The following is a 23,973-nucleotide window of genomic DNA, read 5'->3' as shown; positions in this document are numbered from 1 at the left end:
CTGATACTCCAGCTATACAGTGTGGAATCTTTTCACTGTCCCACATGTCTCTGATGCCCTTACTGTAACATTCTTTTTAGTCTTTGTTGTTGTTAATCTTTGTGCTTTCTACTAACCTGTTTTTTTTTTTTCTTCAGTGTGCTAGTAAATCAGTCTCTTGAATTTTGAATTTCAGTTACTATATTTCTGTGATTTATATTTTACTCTTCAACATTCTAGATCTCTCCTTTATTTATTTTCTTGGACATAATAGTCATGGTTAGTTATAGATCTCTTATAACAATTCCAATATGTGAATCACTTGAGTTTTGTTTCTGTTGTCATTTTCTTGGATTTTGGTTACTTGACCTCTTTTTTTTTTTTGTCTTAAAGCATATCTCATATTATTATGTGATTGGATGTGAATGTTGTATATTAAAAGTTTTGGGTTCTTGGATCATGTTATTTATAGACTTACGCTTTATTCTGGAGTGTTGATTTATTACACTGATTCTGTTAAAATTTGTTTTTTCCTGTGCCTTGACTAGGAAGTGTCTGTTGGGAATCTCAAGTGAAAATCTGAATGTTTGGCAGAACCTCTTCATCTTGATCAGCCTTGAGCCCTAACATCTTTCTTACAGTATTATATACATGCTAAAGTTTCTACTCAGTTCTTTGACTGCTCAGCTGTAGCTTTTTGCTTGGTTTTTTGGACTTTAACCACGCATTTGCATAACATAGAAATTGGCAAATGCCTTGAAATGAAGAGTGCATGCAGATTCTTGCTTACTCTTCTATTTTCTTTTCTCTGAGATTTTTTTCCCCCTCAAGTCCCAGCCACTTCGGCTGTGCCGAAGTTCAGTCTCTCTACACAGTACAGCAAGATTTTTGGGTTTTTTTAGGACTCTATTCACTTAAAACTGGGAATTGACAAGTGTCCCTAGGTACAAAACCCAAGTGAATATGGAGCTTTTGCTTTTTTCCAGCGATTATTATCCATTGCCCTTTTAGCAGTTGCTTTATAAAGTAATGTATTTAACCTTTATAGTTATCTTTGGCAGGAGGATTGTTCAGATCTTTTGCGGCCAGAAATAGAATTCTGTGTCTATTTACTTTTTGATAAAATTGTTTTAATTATATTCAGATAGCCGAAATGCTTTTTGAATAGCAAGTTATCTATTTATCAATATATAAAATATTGATCAGAATAGTGACCTGTCTAAACATAAGTAAGAATGAATTATTCTGCCACAGAAACCAAAGCTCTTTAGAAATTGAATAATTTAATGAACTTTACAGAGAAATGTCAGTTAAATGATATTTGAGCATTAATTTTTGAAGTACATTCACATTTCAAATTATATTTTAGTAAAATAGAGTTATTATGACTAATGTAAGACTTTTAACGTAGTCATAACATGCAAAATTTAGGCTGTGGTTAAAATCACAATTAAACTAAAATGTAGACTTGAAATATTTTTCCTTCACAATTTTTAAAAAAATATCTGTGAACTTTTATCAAAGATAGGTGAACATCTTTTTCAGTAGATTTCTGATATTTTGCTTTATGAATATGTTTATTATTTCTGTATAGATGTGTATAATTCTGTAAATTACTATATTCTTTCTTGCAGTTTTAAATGAAATAGTTTTTATTTATAACAAATACTTATCACTGGAGATATTAAATTAAATATTTGCTGGTACTGAAAAATTGCATGTATTAACATTTAAAAATACTGTATTGACATGAACATGAGTCTGTCTGATCATGGTATTATACAAAAAATCATTTAATAAGATTTTTATCAATAATTAAATATTTTATATATTCTTTAGGTGCATTGACATACAGCAGAGCAACGAGGTAGAGAGGACACAAGCACTTCGATTAGTCAGAAAGGTAGGCTCCATGTCTGAGAGTAAAGGCAGATTTATGGTTTTCATGTTTCGCAGTTTACATTTTTAGATTTAGACTGTCTTGTGAAATCTATTAAAATTTAAAGACTGAATTCTCATTAAACATTTTTATTTTATTGAAATGATAGGAGTTAAATAGGTCTATTAAACTTCAAGGTAAGCATAGATATTTTGTGTAATTATTCTATGTGATTGGGTATAGCTGGGACAGTGTTTTTTTATAAAATGTCCATTGTAAAGAATATTTCTTCCTTTATTAAACATATAAAGCAATTACTGCTTTGATATGTTATTGGAGAAAGGATTACTTGTGTGGTGCTCCCGTTTTTTCTTAATTATATACTTGGGGTTAATTCTGTTTAAATGAATGTCAAAGGAATTGCCAGATGGATGTTTTGAAGATGAATTTGGATACATCAGTAGACAGTTGCAATAAACAGTTCAGGCCATTGTACAGAATAAAAGGTCAAAATATAAACTCTGCAAAAGAAGGTGTTGAGGATAATCCATAATGCTTCTAATGATAGGCTTTCCAAGAGTTTTTTTTTTTAAATTGTTAATGTGATGCCCTAATGGCAGAGGGATAGACTGAATTGAGAATTAATTTGGTTAGGGTACATACAGCTCATGTAAGAATTTTATTATCTTTCATTCTGAAGTATCATGTTTCATCTTAAAAATTTGTAAGACTCATGCAGTATATGTTTGTTTTAATGTAAAAATATCTAAAATTAGCAGTTAACATTTTTTAGCTCTTCTCCTCTTTCCCTACTTTTGAATTCAGCACATGTTCCAGAATTGCAGAATATTGAGTTTGTGCATTAACTTGATCCCCTCTTTTTCCTTTTTCTTCCAGTTGTCCAGCTTATGGTTAGTAATAGTACCCACAGGTGAGCATAGTAAGGAAGAAGCAAATGGATGAGTTGTCTTCAAAGAAACTTGTAGTTCTAGTTAAGAGTGATATTGGAGATAGATTAAAAAAATGTTTGTTATGAGGTAAACTGTTACATTGGCACCATGATTTGACTCTTCATATTTAAATTTAAAAATTAGATTTATGTTTCCTTACTTACTCATACAATCTTTCCTACTGCAGTAATTTTGAGAATTCAAGATAAAAAATACATGTTTCTTAAAAACCTAGAATAACTCTTTGGTTGTTTGAGTTATATATATGTTAGTATATATCTTACTAGGAATTTAAAGTGAGAAATTTAAAGATATATTAACATTAAAATAAATTGATAAGTAAACAAAAATAACATACTTTTATAAAAATAACTATATTTTTCAAAAAGAAAATTAATGACTAGAGCTGCATTATTTTAGATTTATACAAATTTCTGTAGTGTTTGTCCTGATAGAAGATAGCTTGGATTGTCATATTTGCTTCTGTATCCGATCTCTTGTGATTTCACATGCATTGAAGCCTCTGGAAAAATTCCATATGTACTTGTGAGAGTAAAAAAGACAAATAATATCTTTGAATTACTGTGAAAATAGTTTTGACTTTGCAGAATCTCTGAAAATATCCTAGGGACTGTCAGTTTTCTGTACCACAACTTGAGAGTTGCTGCCTTAGAAACTGCACTCAGATGAAAAAACAAACCCAAATGGATTAAATTCAGCTTCTTTGAATTATACACTAAATATCTTCTTTCAGTTTTGTTCATGTTTTATGTAAGTTACAATTTAATCTGTAAAATAGCCCAGTAAAAATAAACAGACCTTTGAAACAATTTACTAATGCCACAACAAAATATAATTTTGTTATCTTTTAAAGAACAGAGTAATTTGAGGCAGATATCATTTGCAGATCCAAGGGCAGGAAAATTGCTTGTACCTGGTGGTAAAAACAGGCTCAAAGCAAGAGTTGTGTCGCAGGGCTCCTTGGTTTAGCTAAAAGCAGTTAGTTTAAAAGGGAAAGCATGCTTGTTGAATGAACAGTGGCCTCTATTGGCCAGAGGAACTATAATTTCATCAAAGCATGTATTTCTTTTTTGCAGCAACATCTTGGCAACTGAGTTAGTAGAAATTAATGTTAATAATATAATTGCTAGGTCAACTGTGGGTTTTTTGTATGCATTTGGAACAGTTTTTAATTTTTCAATGAAAGTATTAATGTTTTATAGGGCTTCCCAGGTGGCTTAGTGGTAAAGAATCTGCTTGCCAGTGCCAGAGACTTGTGTTCAGTCCCTGTGTCAGGAAGATGCCTGGAGAAGGAAATGACAACTCACCCCGGTATTCTTGCCTGGGAAATCCCATGAACAAAGGAACCTGGCAGGCTACAGTCCATGGGGTTGCAGAGTCAGACACGATTTAGTGACTAAACAACAATTAATCTTTTATATTTTAAAGGAAGAGCAAATACACCTGTTGCTTTTGGATAATTTGCTTTATGAATAATTCAGAATACTCATGTTACTTTTTCTTCTTTTTCACCTGTTTCATTCATTTAGGGAATTTTTTTGTTTGCTTGTTTTTTTCCCAATATATGTGATTTTTTTTTTTCCCCTCTCTCTAACCCAGGTAATCCTTCCTGATTCTTGCCGCTCTCATTTTCTGTTATCATTTTCCCACTGAGCAGCCCTTGCTACTCTTTATCCAATTTAAATTCTTCTTGGTGGTGGGTTAGTGGCTAAGTCCTGTCTGGCTCTTGTGAATCCATGGACTGTACTCTGCCAGGCGACTCTGTGCATGGGATTTCCCAGGTAAGAATACTGGAGTGGGTTACCATTTCTTTCTCCAGGGATCTTCCTGACCCAGGGATCAAACCCAGGTCTTCTGCATTGTAGGAGGTCTCCTGCATTGCAGGCGGATTCTTTACCAACTGAACCACCAGGGAAGCTCTTACTTCCAGCCTAATTAGGCTATTATTCATACATCATTCCTTGATTCATACAGTATGAATTTACTGGGCTTCCCTGGTGGCTCAGCTGGTAAAGAATCCGCCTGCAATGCAGGAGACCTGGGTTCGATTCCTGGGGTGGGAAGATCCCCTAGGGAAGGGAAAGGCTACCCACTCGAGTTTTCTGGCCTGGAGAATTCCATGGACTGTATAGTCAGTCCATGGGGTCGCAGAGTTGGACATGACTGAGTGACTTTCACGTTCAACCTTCATGAATTTAATATATCACAGATTTTTTTTAATAGTTGAAAGGGATTCAGTTAAAGGAATCACTTGCCCTTGATACACAGCAAGATATTGGCTAAACCAGAGTGAAAAACCCAGTTCTCCAAATTTCCAAACCTGCCCTGGCTCATGAATCCTATTAGTATTAAGCACAACCTGCTTATCTTGACATTCAGAGCTCACTTTTTGGCCAACCAGTTATGACCTATCTCATTATGCCATTAGCTTTAGACAAGCTGCCTTTCACCACTGCTATGATCATTGCTTGTGTCCTGCTCTTTGCATTTCCACCCCTTTCTACATTATATTCATCTTACAGTCTTAGCTGAAATTTTAAATATTTCCCTTAGAAAAGTCAGTGTTTCTGTATTTCCTTTATAGCAGTTCTACAAATTTATTACACACCTATGGTCTTATATTTGTTACATATATATATATGTTCTATCAAGAGATGATTAAACTTTTATTTCAGCAGATACTAAATTGAATGACTTTTCCCTCACTGATTGCTCATTGATTTATAAGAAAAACATCTTCCAATTTACACAGAATTTTAAGAGTTTCTTTGCATATATTTTTGCTGGAAAATAAGAGTGGTTTCATCTATAAAAACTTTTAAATTACAGATGCCCATTTTATAGCACTACACTTGAGATTCATAGATTAGAAGTTAATACTTGAAATTCTATAAATCATTGAATCATATGCATCCTCATTTACAAATGAGAAAACTAAGGCATCGAGAGGATTGATTTCCCAGGGTAACAGTTTATTAATGTTAGATTTGGCCCTGAAAGCCAGTTGGCCTGGCTTCTAGCCAGCTCTTTTTAGAATATGTTATATACGTCTTACAGTCCTTAGTGTAATAATAGATCAGTAAGTATTAAAATACAAATTATAGTCATAGGATATGAGAATTTTCTCACCCAGAAAGATCAGTTTCTTACACCTTTTTCCTTTCTTCTTCATCTCCTTTCTTCTCCAACATTTTTAATTAATGAAAGATACTGTTTAGAAACAAATGTGGAAGTTTTTATAGATTTTAAAATTATTGGACATATATTTTATGTCATGGAGCAGCATTCTGTAATTTCATTTGAACCTTGTCATACATTTACAAGTACTCTACCCAACATAGATCTTTCCTTTGAATCTCTAAAGGACCTAACTGGATATTAATTTAGTTATGTTGTATCCTCTAATTGTGTCATCATACAGGTCTTATTTTTCAAAAGAATTCTAAATATAGTTGCATCTAGGACAGGTTGATTATCCCCAATATTTATTACCACCCAAACTGAAGAAAACATTTTCATCTACTCCCACTGTAAGGACCTGTTATTTTGAAATACTTCATTTAACAAATAGTCTTGTATTTACTAAACAGTAGTAACTACATAATTTTTGCTTGTTTTCCAAATGGAAGATATATGTTACCTGTTTTCAGTATTCCAAATGTTATTGCCAATTAAACTTTTCATTTAAACTGAGATTCAACAAAAGTTTTTATCACCAGGGGTATAATGTTTCCAGCACAGTTTTTGAAATATTAAAAATAGATTATGGAGAGATTCTTGCCTGCTCTGAAATAGCAAATAATCATGAGTAAGCTCCCCATGACCGGAATCTAAGGGTGGCCTCTAAGAGCTGAGAGCAGTCTCCACAACAATTCGAAAGAAAATGAGGACTTTAAAAAAAATAGATTATGGATTATTAAACTTTGCCTTTCAGTATAGCAACAAATGACAATTAGAGATAGGGGGATTATTATGTTTCATTTTACTGCAGTCAAAATAAGAAAGAATGAGGGCCCAAATCAGAGTTTGAAAGTGAAAAGAATTAGGTTATTGAGGTAAATTGGTAGGATGCAGTGGAGATTATATATGAAGAAAGGGTCAGAAATGTAATAATACAGCAGTATGTTGACAGCTATTGTCACCACTGGTTTACTTTGTCTGGTTACTGAAAAGTTGTTTAAAATAGAATTAAGCTTTTTTTTTTTTTGCCTTTTCATTCTGTTCCTGGGGAGCCTGGCATGCTGCAATTCATAGGGTCTCAAAGAGTCAGACTCGACTTAGTGACTGAATAACAACAACAAAAGCTCCTTTTCTCCTCTAGAATAAGCTCCTATTCTGGAGGAGCTTAGAGTCTCTGAAAGATTATATCTTGTTGGTTAACTAATTTACAGTCTGGACTATTATGGGAAAAAAGCCAACACTGTTTTCCATGGTAATGATTATTAACATTTATTGTATCAACTATCTATTGTATTAGCCCTTTGACATGTTCATATGAAGCAGAAGATTAAAATTGGTGCCTCGGTCTTAAAAATATTCTGTGATCTTAAACACCCCTGTCTGAACAAGATAGGTTTAAAAGATGTATTAGGAAATAATTTCTTTTTCTGATTTCTCCCTGTTACAGATGATTACTGTGAATGCTTCCTTGTTTCCTAGCTCTGTGGCCAACTCATTAATAGCAGTTGGAAATGATGGACTTCAAGAAAGAGACAGAATGGTTCGAGCATGCATTGCCATTATCTGTGAACTAGGTCAGAATTATTCTTTGAGTAATAAAAATATAGTATTTTAGAAAGAATATATAACATTTTTTAATGCGAATTCTTTAGGTGTTGGTTAAAAATAAGAATATGAAAAAGTAGGACATTCCTGATAGGGAAGTAGTGGACTTGGTGTTTAAACAGATTATTTCAAAGAAACATTTAAATTCTACAAATTTTAGAAGTTTTACTCATCATGAAATTTAAAATAAAGGAATTGTCCAAATTCCAGTAATTAGAATAAAATCTCTTAAAGTGTGATTCTCAGACATTAGTTAACCACACTATGTATCTTGATGTGAATGAAAAACAATTCCCTATGCATTAAAAAAAAGAATTCTAAATACAGGATTAAAGAGTTAAATGTGGAAAATATGGGGAGAGAAATGGATGACTATTTTTCTAATTGTAAGGAAAGAGAGTTTTGAATTATCAAAAGAAATCAAACATTTCATCAGCTGTAGATTTTATTATAAGGAGATAAGAAAACATGCAATACCAGAACAAAGAAAAAATAAATGTAACAAACATGATAGGTAAAGAACTTATTTATATACAGATCAGTAGGAAAAATAAGTAATTCTCAAAGAAATGCATGGTTAATCAAGGTATTTTAAAATTCAGAAGTTTAAAAGTTCAACCTCCCTTATAACCAAAGAAATATAATTTTAAATGACAAGAGAAGATAATATTTTTCCCCACCAAAATGGTATAGGCTACATTCACTCTAAATAAAATAAATAATAACAAAATCTAAAGGAACAGAAAAGCCAAGCCTTTAATTGAGAGTCTAAAAAATACTGTCCACGATACCTGCTGGTTTAAAGAGAAAGTCAGAAATTTGATTAAGGAAATTTTTAAAAAATCACGAAAATTTGACTACCTATCAATAAGTGGGATTCCTGGAAAGTCCTATACTCAAGTTAACTTTTCATTAGAAGATACTTTTATAATTATGCAAAACATAATGAAAATAGTGAGTGAACCCAAGAAATAGAAAAAGAAGAAAAAAAGTGAATTTTAGGATAAGCAAGAGGAAAGCAATAATGATTTTCAGACTTAGCGAACAACATAGATTATTTAATCTGTGTTAATTGGAGGAAGAAAATGATACACAGACACTGTTGTTTTAGATACACAGACAGGCAAACATACACTATTGTTTGAAAAATGCAAAGGTCAGAGAAAGAAAAGGTTAATAGGATAAGGAAGAGAATGTAATAGGAGTTTTGAAAAGTAGGAGATAAACTTTTTATATAATTGAAAATCTTATTGAAATGAATGAATTTTCAAAGATTTTAATTTCCAGTTGACTCAAAGTAGAACACATAATGGATCACAAACCATAGAAGTACTTGATGAATGAATTGCCTCCAAAAAAGACTCATTCACTTAATTCTGTCTTAAAATATCATTTCAAAGAACAAATAATTCTCATATAGTGTAATCTAATTGAGAACATTAAAAATGTGTAAATTTAGCAATTTTTAAAATGAAAGTAACATTTTAAATACATAAACACACATATATACACACACATACCTACATAAAGAGAAATAATTAAAATGCACTATGAGAACATTTTTGAAAAATAATAAATGGAGGGGAAGGATTTTTTTTTTCACATGTATTTAAAAAATCTTAAGCTAGGTTATTAGGAGAGAAAAAATGAAAAAGAGTCAATAGTTGCTTACCCTTTCATATAGAAAACTTCAGAAAGCATGCTGGGATAATTGAATAAACATTTGAAAAAAATTGAGTTTATCAATATTAAACCAGAGTCTATTTCCTGAGAGATTTAAAACTGAAATGTTAACCATGAATTCATTTAAAGCACACGTGTGTGTGCGTGCATACGAAGAGAATGCCTGATCTTTGAAGTAATGGAGGAATTTCTGAGCTTAAAATCTAAAGTTAAATTATAAATCAGTCAGAAGATTTGAAACAGATAAAGGGCTAATCTTTCCCCAATATAAAGAACTCCTGGCAATTGACAGGAAAGAACTATTCAGTAAAACATGGACAAAGGATATGAAAAAACAATTCAGAGACACTAAGAAAAAAAATTTTTGTCCATGTTTTACTGAATAGTTCTTTCCTGTCAATTGCCAGGAGTTCTTTATATAGGGGAAAGATTAGCCCTTCATCTGTTCCAAATTTTTTAGCTGATTTGTAATTTAACTTAAGATTTTAAGCTCAGAAATTCCTCCTTTACTTCAGAGATCAAGCATTCTCTTTGTATGCATGCACACACACATGTGTGCTTTAAATGAGTTCATCATCTTATTAGGTATGGAGAAGGAAATGGCAGCCCACTCCAGTATTCTTGCCTGGAGAATCCCATAGACAGAAGAACCTGGAGGACTACAGTCTGTGGGATCACAAGAGTCGGACACGACTGAGCGACTAAGCACACTCATTAGATAAGTTATCCACGTGTCCTTTTAAATGAGTAGAAAGTTTTTTCAGTCAGAAAGCTGTTTTAAAATAAAATCCCAGATTTCTGATTATTTATTAATTATCCCCTATATAACATGTTAAGTGTTTCTTTCTTTATTCTAGCACTTCAGAATCCAGAGGTGGTTGCCCTTCGAGGTGGACTGAACACCATCTTGAAAAATGTGATTGATTGCCAATTAAGTCGAATAAATGAGGCTCTCATTACTACAATTTTGCACCTTCTTAATCATCCAAAGACTCGACAGTATGTACGAGCTGATGTAGAATTAGAGGTAGGAACTTTAATATTCTTTGGTAATTTTAACATATGAGTTTAAATACATACTCTTACTTTGGAATTTTATTTGAAATTTTAAAGTTAATATCACAGCATTAATTATTAAACCTAAATTAACTAATAAGTTTGGCTTATTCCAGCAATATTTTATCACTCATTCAATTTGGATTGAATTGAAAGAATTCTCAAGAATATTTCACAACATGTTGAGTTTATTCGTATTTTTATTATCTGTGAAAAGTTGACTGAGCAAATTTGAGCACAAATAAGGTTTCATAGACGTTTACCTATTTATTTAAGAAGACAATTTATTTTTAAGAACTGTAGTGTGTTAATTGTGTGGGAATAGCTCCTGCTAATTATATACTATTTACTTATTAAACCATGCTAAAATTTTCTGAACTTGGGAGTACTTGTTGGCAACTAATGGCCATATACAATTGAAAGAAATAGAATAAATATCTTTTTAAAAACACACTATTGTTTTTCTGTTTTTTACTAATACAGTGTTGTTTTTTCAGTTAGTCTAAAATAGTAAGGCTGCTATAAGTATAAACTCTTTTCTATAATAAACTGTGTAGTAGAGTTTGGAATAAAATTATCACAGACTGTGTTCTTTCTCCACCTGAACCCCTCCCCCATCATTTTTAGCCTTGCCTTGTAGCTTGTGGGATCTTAGTTCCCTGACCAGGGATTGAACCTGGGCCCTTGGCAGAAAAGTGCAGAGTCCTAACCTCTGGACCACCAGAGAATTCCCACAGACTGTATATTCTTATAGTTTATTTGTGTGAATATATTCAATATTACATTGTTGTCCATTGCAGATATTATTCAGAGTAAGCTTACTCTGTTTGTATTTGGGTATGAAATTATGCAAATTATGAAAGATTTATTGTTCCCTACTTTGCCTGTTTAGATCATTTTATGAAACTTGTCTTAAATGTTATAGTTCTGATTTTATTAGGGCTACTAGAAATATTTTGATATTATAAAATTGACATTAGCTTGTATCATTAACAAATTTCAGTACAATTTTCTCCTGAATAAATGATTTTAAATACATTATTCATGGGCGTCCAGTGGGAATGAGCTGGTATTTTTGATATTTCACAGTATATTTTGCTTTAAGTTTTTTCTTTATCAAGTGGGGAAACTGCTTTTAAGATTGGAGAGATGATCACAAGAAAGATGTGTGTAGACCTGTGTTGTTTTTTTTTTACTTGTATAATCATACAGCAGATTAGCAAAGCCTTTGTGTATATGAAAAAACCGTCAAAGAATACGGTAGACTTTTTAAGTACACTACCATCTTTGCTTCTCTCTTGTTTTTTTACAAATGTTAGTTCTTTTTTCTTTAACAAGATTCCCCTGGAGTAGCATAGTGATTGAGAGCATAGACTTCAGGCTTTACAGATCTGGTTTGATTTTTTTGTTTTATAACCTACTAGCTTTATGATGTGGGGCAAGTTATTAGCCTCTTTTGGATCCATTTTTCCCTAGGTAAAATAAAAGTCATGGTTTTTACTTTAATTATTGTGAAAAATAAGTACTACAATAATGTAATAGTAATAGCAACTAGCATTCTTGTAAAGCTTATAATAACGTAGGTAATATTTCCAAGTGTTTTACATATATTCGTTCTAATCTACATAAATGCTTTAGTTAGTACTTGGCACATAATTAATATTCAATAAATACTGATTGCCTTGGATATTAAATCATTAATTATCATTATCTTCTACTTTATTGTTATCTTCATCCTAGAGGCTGCTGTTAAGAGAATCTTGTCCCCATTTTTATTAATTATATTTTTATAAATTTTCACTCTAATTTGATAACTTTTTCCTGTTCTTGACATGTTCCAAATTCTGAAGCAATTCTGGATGAGTACTTAAAGATTTAAGTTCAAAACTTATGAAGTATGTTCAGCAGTCTCTCGCTGCTGAAGAGAAAAAAAAGTTTGCTGAAATCTCTATTGACAGTTTTGGAGGTCCATTCTTTAGAAATAGGAAAACCAAAGGTACACTCAAACCTTAACAAAATTGCAGTGTTGTCTCAGTTTAACTCAGTTGGTGATTAGAATAAGCTGATCACTCCCTTTAATTGACCTGACTGCAGAGGAAAGGATGAACCGTCTCTAGTGGAGATAACATCACTTGGAACCTTTAATCCAGTTTACCGTGTCCATGATTCAGTCAGAAATTTGATTATGTAAACGAAAAAGGATACATGCAAAAGGTTATGACTGTGTAGTTGAAAAGTCAAAAGGAATTCCATAGACGCTTATCTACAGGTGATTCAGATATTGCAGCCAGAGGGAAAAGATTTTAAAACACCCATGACTAACTTATTAAGAAAAATTGAGAAAAAGAAGAAAATAGATGAAATAATGGAGAATTTTGCCATCTAATTGGAATATGAAAAATAAATCAAATGGAGCTGGTATCAAAAAATATAATACCTGAAATTCTGAACTAAATGAAATTAAAAACTCATTTTGGACAAGAAGGTGTCGTTAGTAAACTGAAAGAGAAGTCAAAAATCAAAGCATTTGCAGGTGGGTAATAGGAAGAAAATGAACAGAACAAAAGGGATAAAAACATAATTGTTGTCTTTGGAGAAGAGAGAGAGAATGAGCAGAAGCAAATATCCAAAGAAACTGTGGTCAAAACTTTGTTTTTAAAACTGGTGAAACTTCATAAAGCTCAGAAAACTCAAGATAATACAAAGAAAACAACTCGTAGGCACATCATGGTAAGATTGTTGAAAACCAAGATAACTAAAAATCTTAAAATCAGCTTGAGAAAAAAAAGACTACTTTCAAAGGAACAAATCTGACAGCCGATTTCCCAACAGAAATAGTAGAACCAGAAGACAGTAGAATGGCATCTTTAGAGTGCAAAAGAAAATAATGTCACCTACCCCAAAGAAAATGTCTTTCAAAAACAAAGGTAAAATAAAGATTTTTTAGACTAACGTAAAAAGACCTAAGGAAATCTAAAGAAACACTATTCTTTCTTGGGTTCCTTGCCTTTATGTCGTGAAGACGGTAATGCAGCCTATAATGAGGCACACATGAGAAGGAACTCAGCCCTGCTGATAACAATTTGCATGTTGTGAGTGAACCATCTTGAAGCAGATTCTACAGCTTCAGTCAAGCCTTGAGATGACTGTAGCCCTGACCAATATTTTGACTGCGATGTTATGATGGACCCTGAGTCATAACTGCACGGCTAGACTCTTCTAGAGAGTCCTGACTCACAGAAACTGTGTGAGATAATAAATATTTATTGTTATTTAAAAAATGAGACAGACACAGAGGAAGGTTAAAGGGAATCCTTAGTCAGAACGAAAATGATCTGAGACAAGGAAATGCAAGAAGGAATGAAGGGTGGCAAAAAAAAGGTACACAAATGAGTAAATATAAAAGACTACTCATTGTCAAAAGCAGTATTTGTAATGTCTTAGGTATTTTAAAATAAAATTCAGACCACAATAATGTAATCAGTGCAGAGCAGGGGGGTTAGGTAAATGAGTTATAGTAGTTTAAATTCTAAAATCCATGAGCTTATTAACAAGGGTGCTAAATACAAGGACAATACACAAAAATAACTTGGATTTCTTTATACGAGCAACAAAAAGAATGAAATTTATAAAATAAAGTTCAAAAATAGGCAACACTAACTCATAGTGTTAGAAATCTGTGTAGTAATCTTGGGGTGAGAACAAAAGGGAGAAAAAGGAGGCTTTGAGGATGCTAGTTACAGTGAGTGTGTTTAGTTTGAGAAAAATCTATCAAACTTCACATTTATGATTTATGCACTGTTTAATAGGTACGATACCTGTCAATTTAAAAGTTCAAAAACTGTATGGTAACAAAAATCACTCAAATATATTTCTTGATGATGAGTTTGAAGAAATAAGCTCTTCAAATAAGCTCTAGTTGGGATTATTAGAGATACAGAGAAGTTGGATGAATTTTAGCTTGTTAAAAGAAGAGTGCATTTTATAGTAAGGACTCTTTTCTTTTTCTTGCTTTTTCCTTTTATTAGCGAATTTTAGCACCCTATACCGATTTTCACTACAGACATAGTCCAGATACAGCTGAAGGACAGCTAAAGTGAGTATCATGTGTGTTGCTGTTAAAACTTTTAGATTTTCCTGATTTGTATGTCAAGCCAGAGCAAAATGAGTTTAAGTAAATTTCCTATTTCATGGAGTTATATGTAGTTCTCTTGTAATTAACTATGGCTTAAAAAATTAAAAGTAAGCTTTTGGGAAATTTAATGACTTGGAATTAGTTTTCTTATTTTAATAAATCTAAGGTAGGTGGCAGTAGAAACCTAGACCTTTAATCATTTCTCTGTTGTACATTTGTTGTTGTTCAGTCACTTAAGTCATGTCTGACTCTTTGCGACTCCATGGACTGCAGCATGCCAGGCTTCCCTGTCCTTCACTGTCTCCTGAAGTTTCCTCAAACTCATCATGTCCATTGAGTTGGTGATGCTACTCAACCACCTCATGCTCTGTTGCCCCCTTCTCCTCCTGCCCTCAATCTTTCCCAACATTAGGGACTTTTTCAGTGAGTAGGCTCTTCGCATCAGGTGGCTGAAGTATTGGAACATCAGCTTCAGCATCAGTCCTTCCAATGAATATTCAGGATTGATTTCCTTTAGGATTGACTGGTTTGATGTTGTTGCCCAAGGGACTCTCAAGAGTCTTCTCCAGCACCGTTGTACATATTTTTAGCATAATTACATTGAAAGACTAAAAGAATTAAATAATAATTAGTAGAATGAAGAGCTGCCTTAAATTGAGTATGCAGAAAGATAAGCCATGTAGAATTTTGAGAGTAAGGTTAATAGGGAAATAAAAGGAGCTAAAGATTATTTTCTAGAAATGAAGCAGGATGATTTTTCAGAGTCTTTTGGGAGAGAAAAGCACGTGTTCACTACGAATGCTGGAATAATTATATTTAAATTGATTTAGAGGTCAAATAATACACTTCTCTGTGAAGTTTTGCCAATGACACAATTCCAGTAAATATGCTATCAGGTGTAGCATAGTAGGTTTGTTGAATTGCAGATATACTTATTTTGAGAGATAACATGTTTTTTAAATTCTTCCGCTAAGTTTGAGAACATTATAGTTTTATTGGTTTTTCATTTTTCTCCAGAATTAAAAATAGCGGTTTCATATCTTGAAATACCTCCATCACTGTGGATGCATTGCATGCTAACTAACATCATGTCCTGAGCTAAGGAATTAAGAATAGTTGTTCTCTAATTAAGACTTCTCAGATTTTAGTTTTGCTAAGTTATGAATTGAGATTCTTCAGCCCCTTTCTTTCTTGGCTCCCTATGACACTTGGGCGTTCTCCTTACTGATGAAGAATGTATCCATTTCTATTGCTGCATGACAAACCATTATAAATATAGTGATTTAAAATAGCATCAGTTTATTAGTTCACAGTTCAGTAGGTTAGAGGTCTGGCATGGTTCTTATCTGGAGGTTTTAGTGAAGAAAGCTGTTTATCTCTAAGGTCACTCAGATTATTGGCAGAATTCATTCCTTGCTCTTGTACAACTGAAGTTCCTGTTTTCTTGCTGTCAACTGCGGCCTTCTCTCAGCTTCTAAAGGCCACCTTCTTTTCTTGGCACATGGCACTCTCCATCTTCAAACACAACAGAAATTGCTTGAATCTTTGTGCTTTGAATCTCTCTGACTTCCTCCTCTGCCTCCAGCCTAGAGAAAGCTCTCCAGATCAAACCTACCAGATGATCTCTGTATCTTAAGGTCTGTTGGGCTGTGAGATATAAACATAATCACAGTCATGGCGGTGATACTATATCCGTAGGGATCCGGGGATTAAGACCTGGAGTCTTGAGAAGACAGGGTCATTTTTAGAATTTTGCCTATCAGGATAAGTAAGAAATGAACCAGGGTACTTAGAGTTGTGGTTGGGTGGGGAGTATATTCCACCAAATCCTATCTTTCCTGTTTGGTTCAATACTTTGCTTTCCTTAAGTTTCTGGAGTATGGGCAGTTTCTGTAGCATGGGTACATATGGTTAGATAAGGAAATGGATGGGCTTTTTTTTTTTTTTCCAATAAAACTACCAATTTATTGAATAGGTTAGGGAATGGGTTACCAGGCCATCAATACAAGTGTGTTACAAACATTTTTAAGATAAGGAGCACCAAAAGCTTAGTCACACAGTTATCTAATTCTCATTTCTTCCACCACCCCATGTCCCCATTTTAGTTTCTGTTATAGTCTCATGTTGATTAGTACAACAGAGCTCAGTGTGGTTGGTCTGTATGTGTGGGGGAATATTTTTAACTATTTCATTCCACTTCTGTAAACTGCTTGCTTACCATTCTTTAATTTGACTTTCTTTCATTGTTCTTTATTCTTTATGTTTTTTTTCCCTGACCAACTCTCTGGCTTTTTGTATTCTCAAACTGTTAAGAACTTTATTAGAAAAGTGAAAAATATGGCACAGAAAAGAAATGGACCATTGACAGGGTAGAGGTGGTTGAGGTAGCATAAAAGTACATGATTACTAATTAAGTACTAAAACTGGCCATATGCCATACATGAACAGTGTTTAACAATGTAAATAATTCTATTGGTTAATTGATTGTCATAAATTATTACATAGAAAGGAACAAGTGAGATGATTGGATACCAATTATAAAAGAAAGTAGTTGGTAGTAGGCCCCAGCTGACAGAAAACCGAAACCTCAGTTGTACAACAGCAAGAGAGTGAATTCTGCCAACAACCTGAATGAACTTAGAAATAAATTAGTAATAATATCGAATTATTTAATAGTATCAGTGAGTATATGGCTTGTTGAGCTTGCTTCTTAGAATAAGTAGAATAAGCTTGCTCAGATAACTTTGGGACAAAATTTTTGAAGTAAAGAGAACACATGTAGTAACAGTAACAGGTTTATGTGGTAATTGTCTTTGCTAAGGGGCAGTCTTTTGACAGAGATGCTTCTTAAGCAAGCTGGTGGTATTGCTAATGCTTATAGATGTTAATGAGCTGTCTAAGAATAGTTTTCAGAAAGAGCAGGAAAAGTAGAACTCAGAAAAGCAGAATGTGTAATTTTTTTTAAGATGTGAATTTCACATGTGGGTAGGCGTGATCAGTACATAATTGAGTAATTTGCTTGAGGTAGATCTTATCTTTATTTTTTTAATGTATTTTTAATTTCCTATGTAAATATTTAAATATTAAGTAGTGATAGCTCTTATTCTGATGTAGTAGTAGGGAAAAACTTATTTTTATTTAAACATTTAATTTCTTTGACTCTACCTCCACCCCCACCCCCACCCCACCCAACAGAGAAGACAGAGAAGCAAGGTTTCTAGCCAGTAAAATGGGAATCATAGCAACATTCCGGTCATGGGCAGGTAAGTTTCCCTGTGTTGCATTATATCCTATAAGACAAACTTGACTGTTTTTTTCAAATGTTAACTTATTGTAGCATCTCATTTAAATGTTAACATGGTCTTTTTTTATGTGTTATCATTAGAACCAAGAGGGGTTTAATACACAGTATTAAAATTGACCATTTGTAAGTCAACATGCTGATGATAACCTAGGCATTTAAATAAAAAATTTGAACATGATCTATACCAAAAAAGATTTTAAGAATGTTAGTTGAATACATAACTAAAGTTTCTTACCTTAAAGTATAATGTAGAATGTCATAAATACCTAATAAGCAAGATAGTAGTCCCAAATATCTTTCCTTTTGTTTCTTTTTTGTTTTGGAATGTGTTTTTTTAATTTAATTCCTTATTGAAATATAGTTGATTTACAATGTGTTTCTGGTGTATGGCAGAGTGATTCATATATATATATGTTCTTTTTCATATTCTTTCCATTATGGTTTGTTATAATGAATATAGTTGTCTGTGCTATACATATACAGTAGGACCTTGTTTATTTTATATATAGCAGTGTGTATCTATAAATCCCAAACTCCTTATTGCTCCCTCACTTCTTTTCCCCCTTGGTAACCATATGTTTGTTTTCTCTGTTTGCAAGTCTGTTTATGTTTTCATAAATAAGTTCATTTGTATCATATTTTAGATTCCACATATAAGTGATATCATATGGTAATTGTCTGTCTGACTTCATTTAGTGTGATGATAATCTCTAGGTCCATCTGTGTTGCTACATATGACATTATTTTATTCTATATTATGGTTGAATAATATTTCATTTTATATGTATACCACATCTTTATTCATCTGTTGATGGACATTTAAGTTGCTTCTGGGTCTTGACTATTAAAATAGTGCTGCAGTGAACACTGGGGTGGATGTATCTTTTCACGTTAGAGTTTTCTCTGGATATATGCTCAGGAGTGGAATTGCAGGATCATATGGTAACTCTGTTTTTAGTTTTTAAGGAAACCTCCATACTATTTTCTATAATGGCTGCATTAATTTACATTCCTGCCAATAGTGTGAGAGGCTTTCTGTTGCTCCACAGCCTCTCTTTTGTTTATTATTTGTAGACTTTTTAATGATGGACATTCTGACTGGTGTGAGGTGATACCTCATTGTACTTTTGATTTGCATTTGTCTAATAATAATTAGTGATATTGAACATCTTTTTGTGTGCCTATTGACCATCTGCATGTGCTGTTGGGAGACATATCTAGTTAGGTCTTCTTCCCTTTTTTTTTTTATTAGATTGCTTTGGCTTTTTGTTACTGTGTTGTGTGGGCTGTTTAGATATTTTGGAAGTTAATCCCTTGTCAGTTGCATCATTTGCAAATATTTTCTCCCATTCTGTAAGTTGTCTTTTTGTTTTGTTTATGGTTTCCTTTCTATGTAAAAGCTTAAAAATGTGATTAGGTCTCATTTGTTCATTTTTGTTTTTGTAAAATTTTCTTTATTGTACTACAGTCGATTTACAATGTTGTGCTAGTTTCAGGTGTACAGCACAGTGAATCAGTTATACATATATCCACTTTTTAAAAAAAATTTTCTTCTCAAATAGGCCATTACAAAGTATTGAGCAGTGTTCCCTGTGCTATACAGTAGGTTATTATTAGTTATCTATTTTATACATAGTATTGTATATATGTCAGTCCTGGTCTTGCAATTTATCCCCACCTCAATCCCCTGGTAACCATAATTTTGTTTTCTACATCTATGACTTCTGTTTTGTAAGTAAGTTCATTTGTATCCTGTCCCCTTTTCTTTAGATTCCACATATAAGCAATATCATATCTGTCTTCTTGTGTCTGAATTACTTCACTCAGCGTTACAGTCTCCAGGTTCAACCATGTTGTTGCAAATGGCATTATTTTTTCTTTTTTATTGCTGAGTAGTATTCCATTGTGTATATGTACCACATATTCTTGGTATACCATGTTCTTAGTTTGTGAAAATGACTACGCTATCCAAAGCAGTCTACAGATTCAGTGCTGCTGCTGCTGCTGCTCAGTCGCTTCAGTCGTGTCCGACTCTGTGCGACCCCATAGACGGTAGCCCACCAGGCTCCCCCGTCCCTGGGATTCTCCAGGCAAGAACACTGGAGTGGGTTGCCATTTCCTTCTCCAATGCATGAAAGTGAAAAGTGAAAGTGAAGCCACTCAGTCATGTCTGACAATCTCTATCAAATTACCAATGTCATTTTTCTCAGAGCTAGAACAAAAATTCATAAGGAAACACAAAAGGCCCTGAATAGTGAAAGCAATTTTGAGAAAGGAAAAAACGGAGCTAGAGGAATTAGTCTCCCTGACTTCAGACTATCCTACAAAGCTACAGTTATCAAAATGATATGGTATTGGCAAAAAAACAGAAATACATAGATCAATGGAAAAGGATATAAAGCCCAGAAATAAACCCACTCACCTGTGATCAATTAATGTATGACAAAGGAGGCAAGAATATGTTGTGGAGAAAAGACAGTTTCTTCAATAAGGGGTTGGTGCTGGGAAACTGGACAGCTACATATAAAAGAATGTAATTAGAACATTCTTAGCACCATACACAAAAATAAATTCAAAATGGATTAAAGACCTTTAAGGCCAGACACTATAAAACTCTTAGAGGAAAACATAGGCAGAACACTCTTTTACCCAAAACACAGCTTGATCTTTTTTTAATTTTTTTTGATTCATTTCTCCTAGAGTAATGAAAAAAACGAAACAAAAAAACCCCAAATAAACAAATGGGATCTAATTAAACTTAAAAGCTTTTGCACAGCCAAGGGAACCATAAACAAAACAGAAAGGCAGCCCTCAGACTGGGAGAAAATATTTGCAAATGAAGCAACTGACCAAGGGATTAATCTCCAAAATATACAAACAATTCATGCAACTCAATATCAAAGACCCAAATGAAATGACTCAATCAAAAAATCGGTAGAAGGTCTAAACAGACATTTCTCCAAAGAAGACATACAGATGGCCAAAAAGCACCTGAAAAAATGCTCAATATCATTTGGAAATGCAAATCAAAACTACAGTGAGGTATCACCTAACACTGATCAGAATGGCATCATTAAAAAATCTGTAGGCAGTAAATGTAGAGAAGGTGTGGAGAAAAGGGAGCCCTCCTACACTGTTACTGGGAATGTAAATTGAAACAGCCATTATTGGAGAACCATATGAAGATTCCTTAAAAAGCTAAAAATATCAATAGAGCTACCATATGATGGTAGTAATCCCATTCCTGGGCATATACCCAGAGAAAGCCGTATTTTTACTTTTATTTCTGTTGCCGAATAGTCCAGAATTTCTTGAGAACCTTTTTGGGTGTAATTTAAATGGTAAAATTATTGATGATCTCTACTTAGTTGGAAAACTCAGAGAATGTTTGAAATATACTATCACTTACGATGATCAAATAATATAATAGTGTAATTTAGCTTAGAAAAATGTCACATTTTGTGTTATGAATACATCTTTTGAAATTCAGATCAGTGATCTTTTTTTTCTTTTTATCCTTGATAGGTATTATTAATTTATGTAAACCTGGAAACTCTGGGATTCAGTCTCTAATTGGAGTACTTTGCATTCCAAATATGGAAATAAGGGTAGGTAAAAATTACTCTGTATCATCCCTGGAATTTTAGTGGAGGAAATTAATTGGAGAAAAGTTATTTCAGGTGATATTTTTTCCTCGTGAATTGTTAGTCTGTATCACAGAACACTTTAACAATACAGGAATAAATATTTACTACTTAGTTGAACACTACAGATAATATGAATCATTTGAAACAGTGCTATTGTTAGGAACTATGGATGTATTAAAATTAGATTAAAATATGATATTAATTATGCCTTTTCTTTCTTTGAAATTTACGCTTTATTTAATAAAAAGTATAAACATTTCACAGGGGCATTCTCATTGTAAGAGTTTCAAGCAAAACAGAAAACTAAGGGAAAAGTAAGCATAGTAGTTATGCAACTTACACCTTCTAACTAATATTTTTATGTTATGAGTAGTGGTTTTGATTAAAATTGGGGTATTTATATGCTTATTTATTAGACAGTCCTAAATTATTAGGGCTTTCCTGGTGGCTCAGATGGTAAAGAATCTGCCTGCAATGCAGGAGACCCAGGTTCTATCCCTGAGTTGGGAAGATCCCCTGGATAAGGAAATGACAACCCACTCCAGTTTTCTTGCCTGGAGAATTCCATGGACAGAGGAGCCTGGAGGGCTACAGTCCACAGGGTTGCAAAGAGTCAGACATAACTGAGTAACTAACACTTCACTTTCTAAATTATTAATGTATAAGAATTGTATAAAACAGATTGAAATTAGAGGGAAAGAAATTAACTCTTCACAAGGTTCTTCCTTTTCCCCTTCTACGTTTTTCTTTTAGTGTTCAAAGGAGCAAAATTTGCCACCCTGTTTCTCATTATTAGTATAAATACTAGCTAGAGGTGCCTTGCTTAAAATGTGAACTAAAAATAAAAGCATCTAAACCATGGAAGGATGTAATTAAGGATGGAAAGATCTATAAGCAGGGAACTAAAGGTTCCAATTCACTTGACTTCTTACTCAGCAAAAAAACGCTCTTTTGAGTTTGACTGGACTGAGGTTTGACTCCTGATTTTATTTCTATAGCTCCATGACCTTAGACAAATTATTTTTAACCTTTAAATCTATTTCTTCATGTGTACAATGGGGATAATACAAGATTTATTGAAAAATATGTATTAAACATTTAGTACTTTAATATAGGCAGATACAGTAGTTTTCTAAAATATAGTAGTTCTGTTTTTACCAACTTTTAAATCGGTGAATAGGACATTTAAAAATTTTTAAGTGAAGATTTATTCCATAAAAACAAATGAACTGTATTTTTTTTTTTTACTTTCAGCGAGGTCTCCTTGAAGTGCTTTATGATATATTTCGTCTTCCTCTACCTGTTGTGACTGAAGAATTCATAGAAGCATTGCTCAGTGTAGGTAAGTATTGAAGTGCATTCACTGTTCATATATTGTCATTTTTTAAATGACTTACCTAATGGAGGCAGAGTCCCGCCAAGGGAAAATACTAAAATAAGTATTGAATATCATTTTCTTTTCTTATTGCATATTTGTGGGATGAAATTAATATAAAAATAAAATCTCAGGTGAATTTCTAAAAAGAAATTTTAATTTCTTCTCCATCACTCTAGCTCCTGAAATTAGCAGTGAAGTTAATAATAGAAGGATGGATCAAGAAAGGAAGAGAGGAGATAATAAGAAACCTTTTGCAATTCTCAAATTAGATTATTTGATTTTTTAAATTTTATTTTAGCAAAATGACTCTAAACCCTTCAATGAAGAAAGTTAAAGATAGGTTTATGTAAACCCTTCATTTACAGAAATCATTTTTTTCTGTATGCCTTTTTGAATCTTTTTTTCTTTTGTTAGCCAACAATTAAAATTATTTATAGCCTGGTTGTATGCTATGCTGTACTTAATCGCTTCAGTTGTGTCCAACACTTTGCGACCCTATGGAGTGTAACCAGCCAGGCTCCTCTGTCCATGGATAGCCTGTTTAGCTGATGGTTATTTAAAGTGTTTCATTGATGTATTATTTTCTTCTAACTATCTAAGTTTATTTTAGATCCAGGTAGATTCCAAGACAGTTGGAGGCTTTCAGATGGCTTTGTAGCAGCTGAGGCAAAAACTATTCTTCCTCATCGTGCCAGATCCAGGTAGAATTTAAGTACAGAAATAATTCAGGTTTATTACAGTTGCTATTTTTATGTTAAATTTTCTAGTGTATGGAAAAAGATTTAAATTTTTCTGTGCTGTATTTATTTCCAGGCCAGACCTCATGGATAATTATTTGGCACTGATACTCTCAGCATTTATTCGTAATGGACTTTTGGAAGTAAGAGTTATAACCCTTTTTCTATTTTATTTTCTCTAACAGTTCTTTCAGAGCAACAAACATGATGCATAGACGTGTTCATATATGCTATTTTACAACTATGATATTTTCTTTTTCTTTCAAAGGGTTTGGTTGAGGTAATAACAAACAGTGATGACCATATCTCAGTTAGAGCCACCATCCTTTTAGGAGAACTTTTACATATGGTAAGTTTAACAACTTTTGATTATGTTTTGTACATTAATGTTTTAATTTATGAAACAAGGCTGTTTTAAC

At 32.9% G+C, this 23,973-nt stretch overlaps 1 protein-coding gene and 1 long non-coding RNA gene across 5 annotated transcripts in view; both read left to right on the top strand.

The window, feature by feature from the left end:
• The window catches only part of RICTOR (RPTOR independent companion of MTOR complex 2), a 124,415-nt gene that overhangs the window by 56,854 nt on the left and 43,588 nt on the right, over positions 1–23,973 (top strand). For all 4 annotated transcript variants that reach the window (XM_081519273.1, XM_081519274.1, XM_081519272.1 and 1 more), the window contains 10 exons: positions 1,819–1,882; positions 7,457–7,583; positions 10,155–10,324; positions 14,382–14,449; positions 17,684–17,751; positions 21,318–21,400; positions 22,694–22,781; positions 23,428–23,518; positions 23,631–23,697; positions 23,823–23,903. In XM_081519273.1, the coding sequence (XP_081375399.1) occupies positions 1,819–1,882; positions 7,457–7,583; positions 10,155–10,324; positions 14,382–14,449; positions 17,684–17,751; positions 21,318–21,400; positions 22,694–22,781; positions 23,428–23,518; positions 23,631–23,697; positions 23,823–23,903 (907 nt within the window). The remainder of the gene's footprint in view (positions 1–1,818; positions 1,883–7,456; positions 7,584–10,154; positions 10,325–14,381; positions 14,450–17,683; positions 17,752–21,317; positions 21,401–22,693; positions 22,782–23,427; positions 23,519–23,630; positions 23,698–23,822; positions 23,904–23,973) is intronic.
• LOC145517024 (uncharacterized) lies at positions 10,818–13,970 on the top strand. The gene is made up of 2 exons (XR_014061936.1): positions 10,818–13,797; positions 13,872–13,970. It is a non-coding gene; the product is annotated as an uncharacterized LOC145517024 (long non-coding RNA).

Source organism: Giraffa tippelskirchi, chromosome 8 (assembly GCF_054371585.1).
Source record: "Giraffa tippelskirchi isolate mGirTip1 chromosome 8, T2T-mGirTip1v1.2.pri, whole genome shotgun sequence".
NCBI classification, from domain to species: Eukaryota; Metazoa; Chordata; class Mammalia; order Artiodactyla; family Giraffidae; genus Giraffa; species Giraffa tippelskirchi.
The sequence above is the reverse complement of the archived record's forward strand: the minus strand, read 5'-3'. Positions and strand labels throughout refer to the sequence as shown.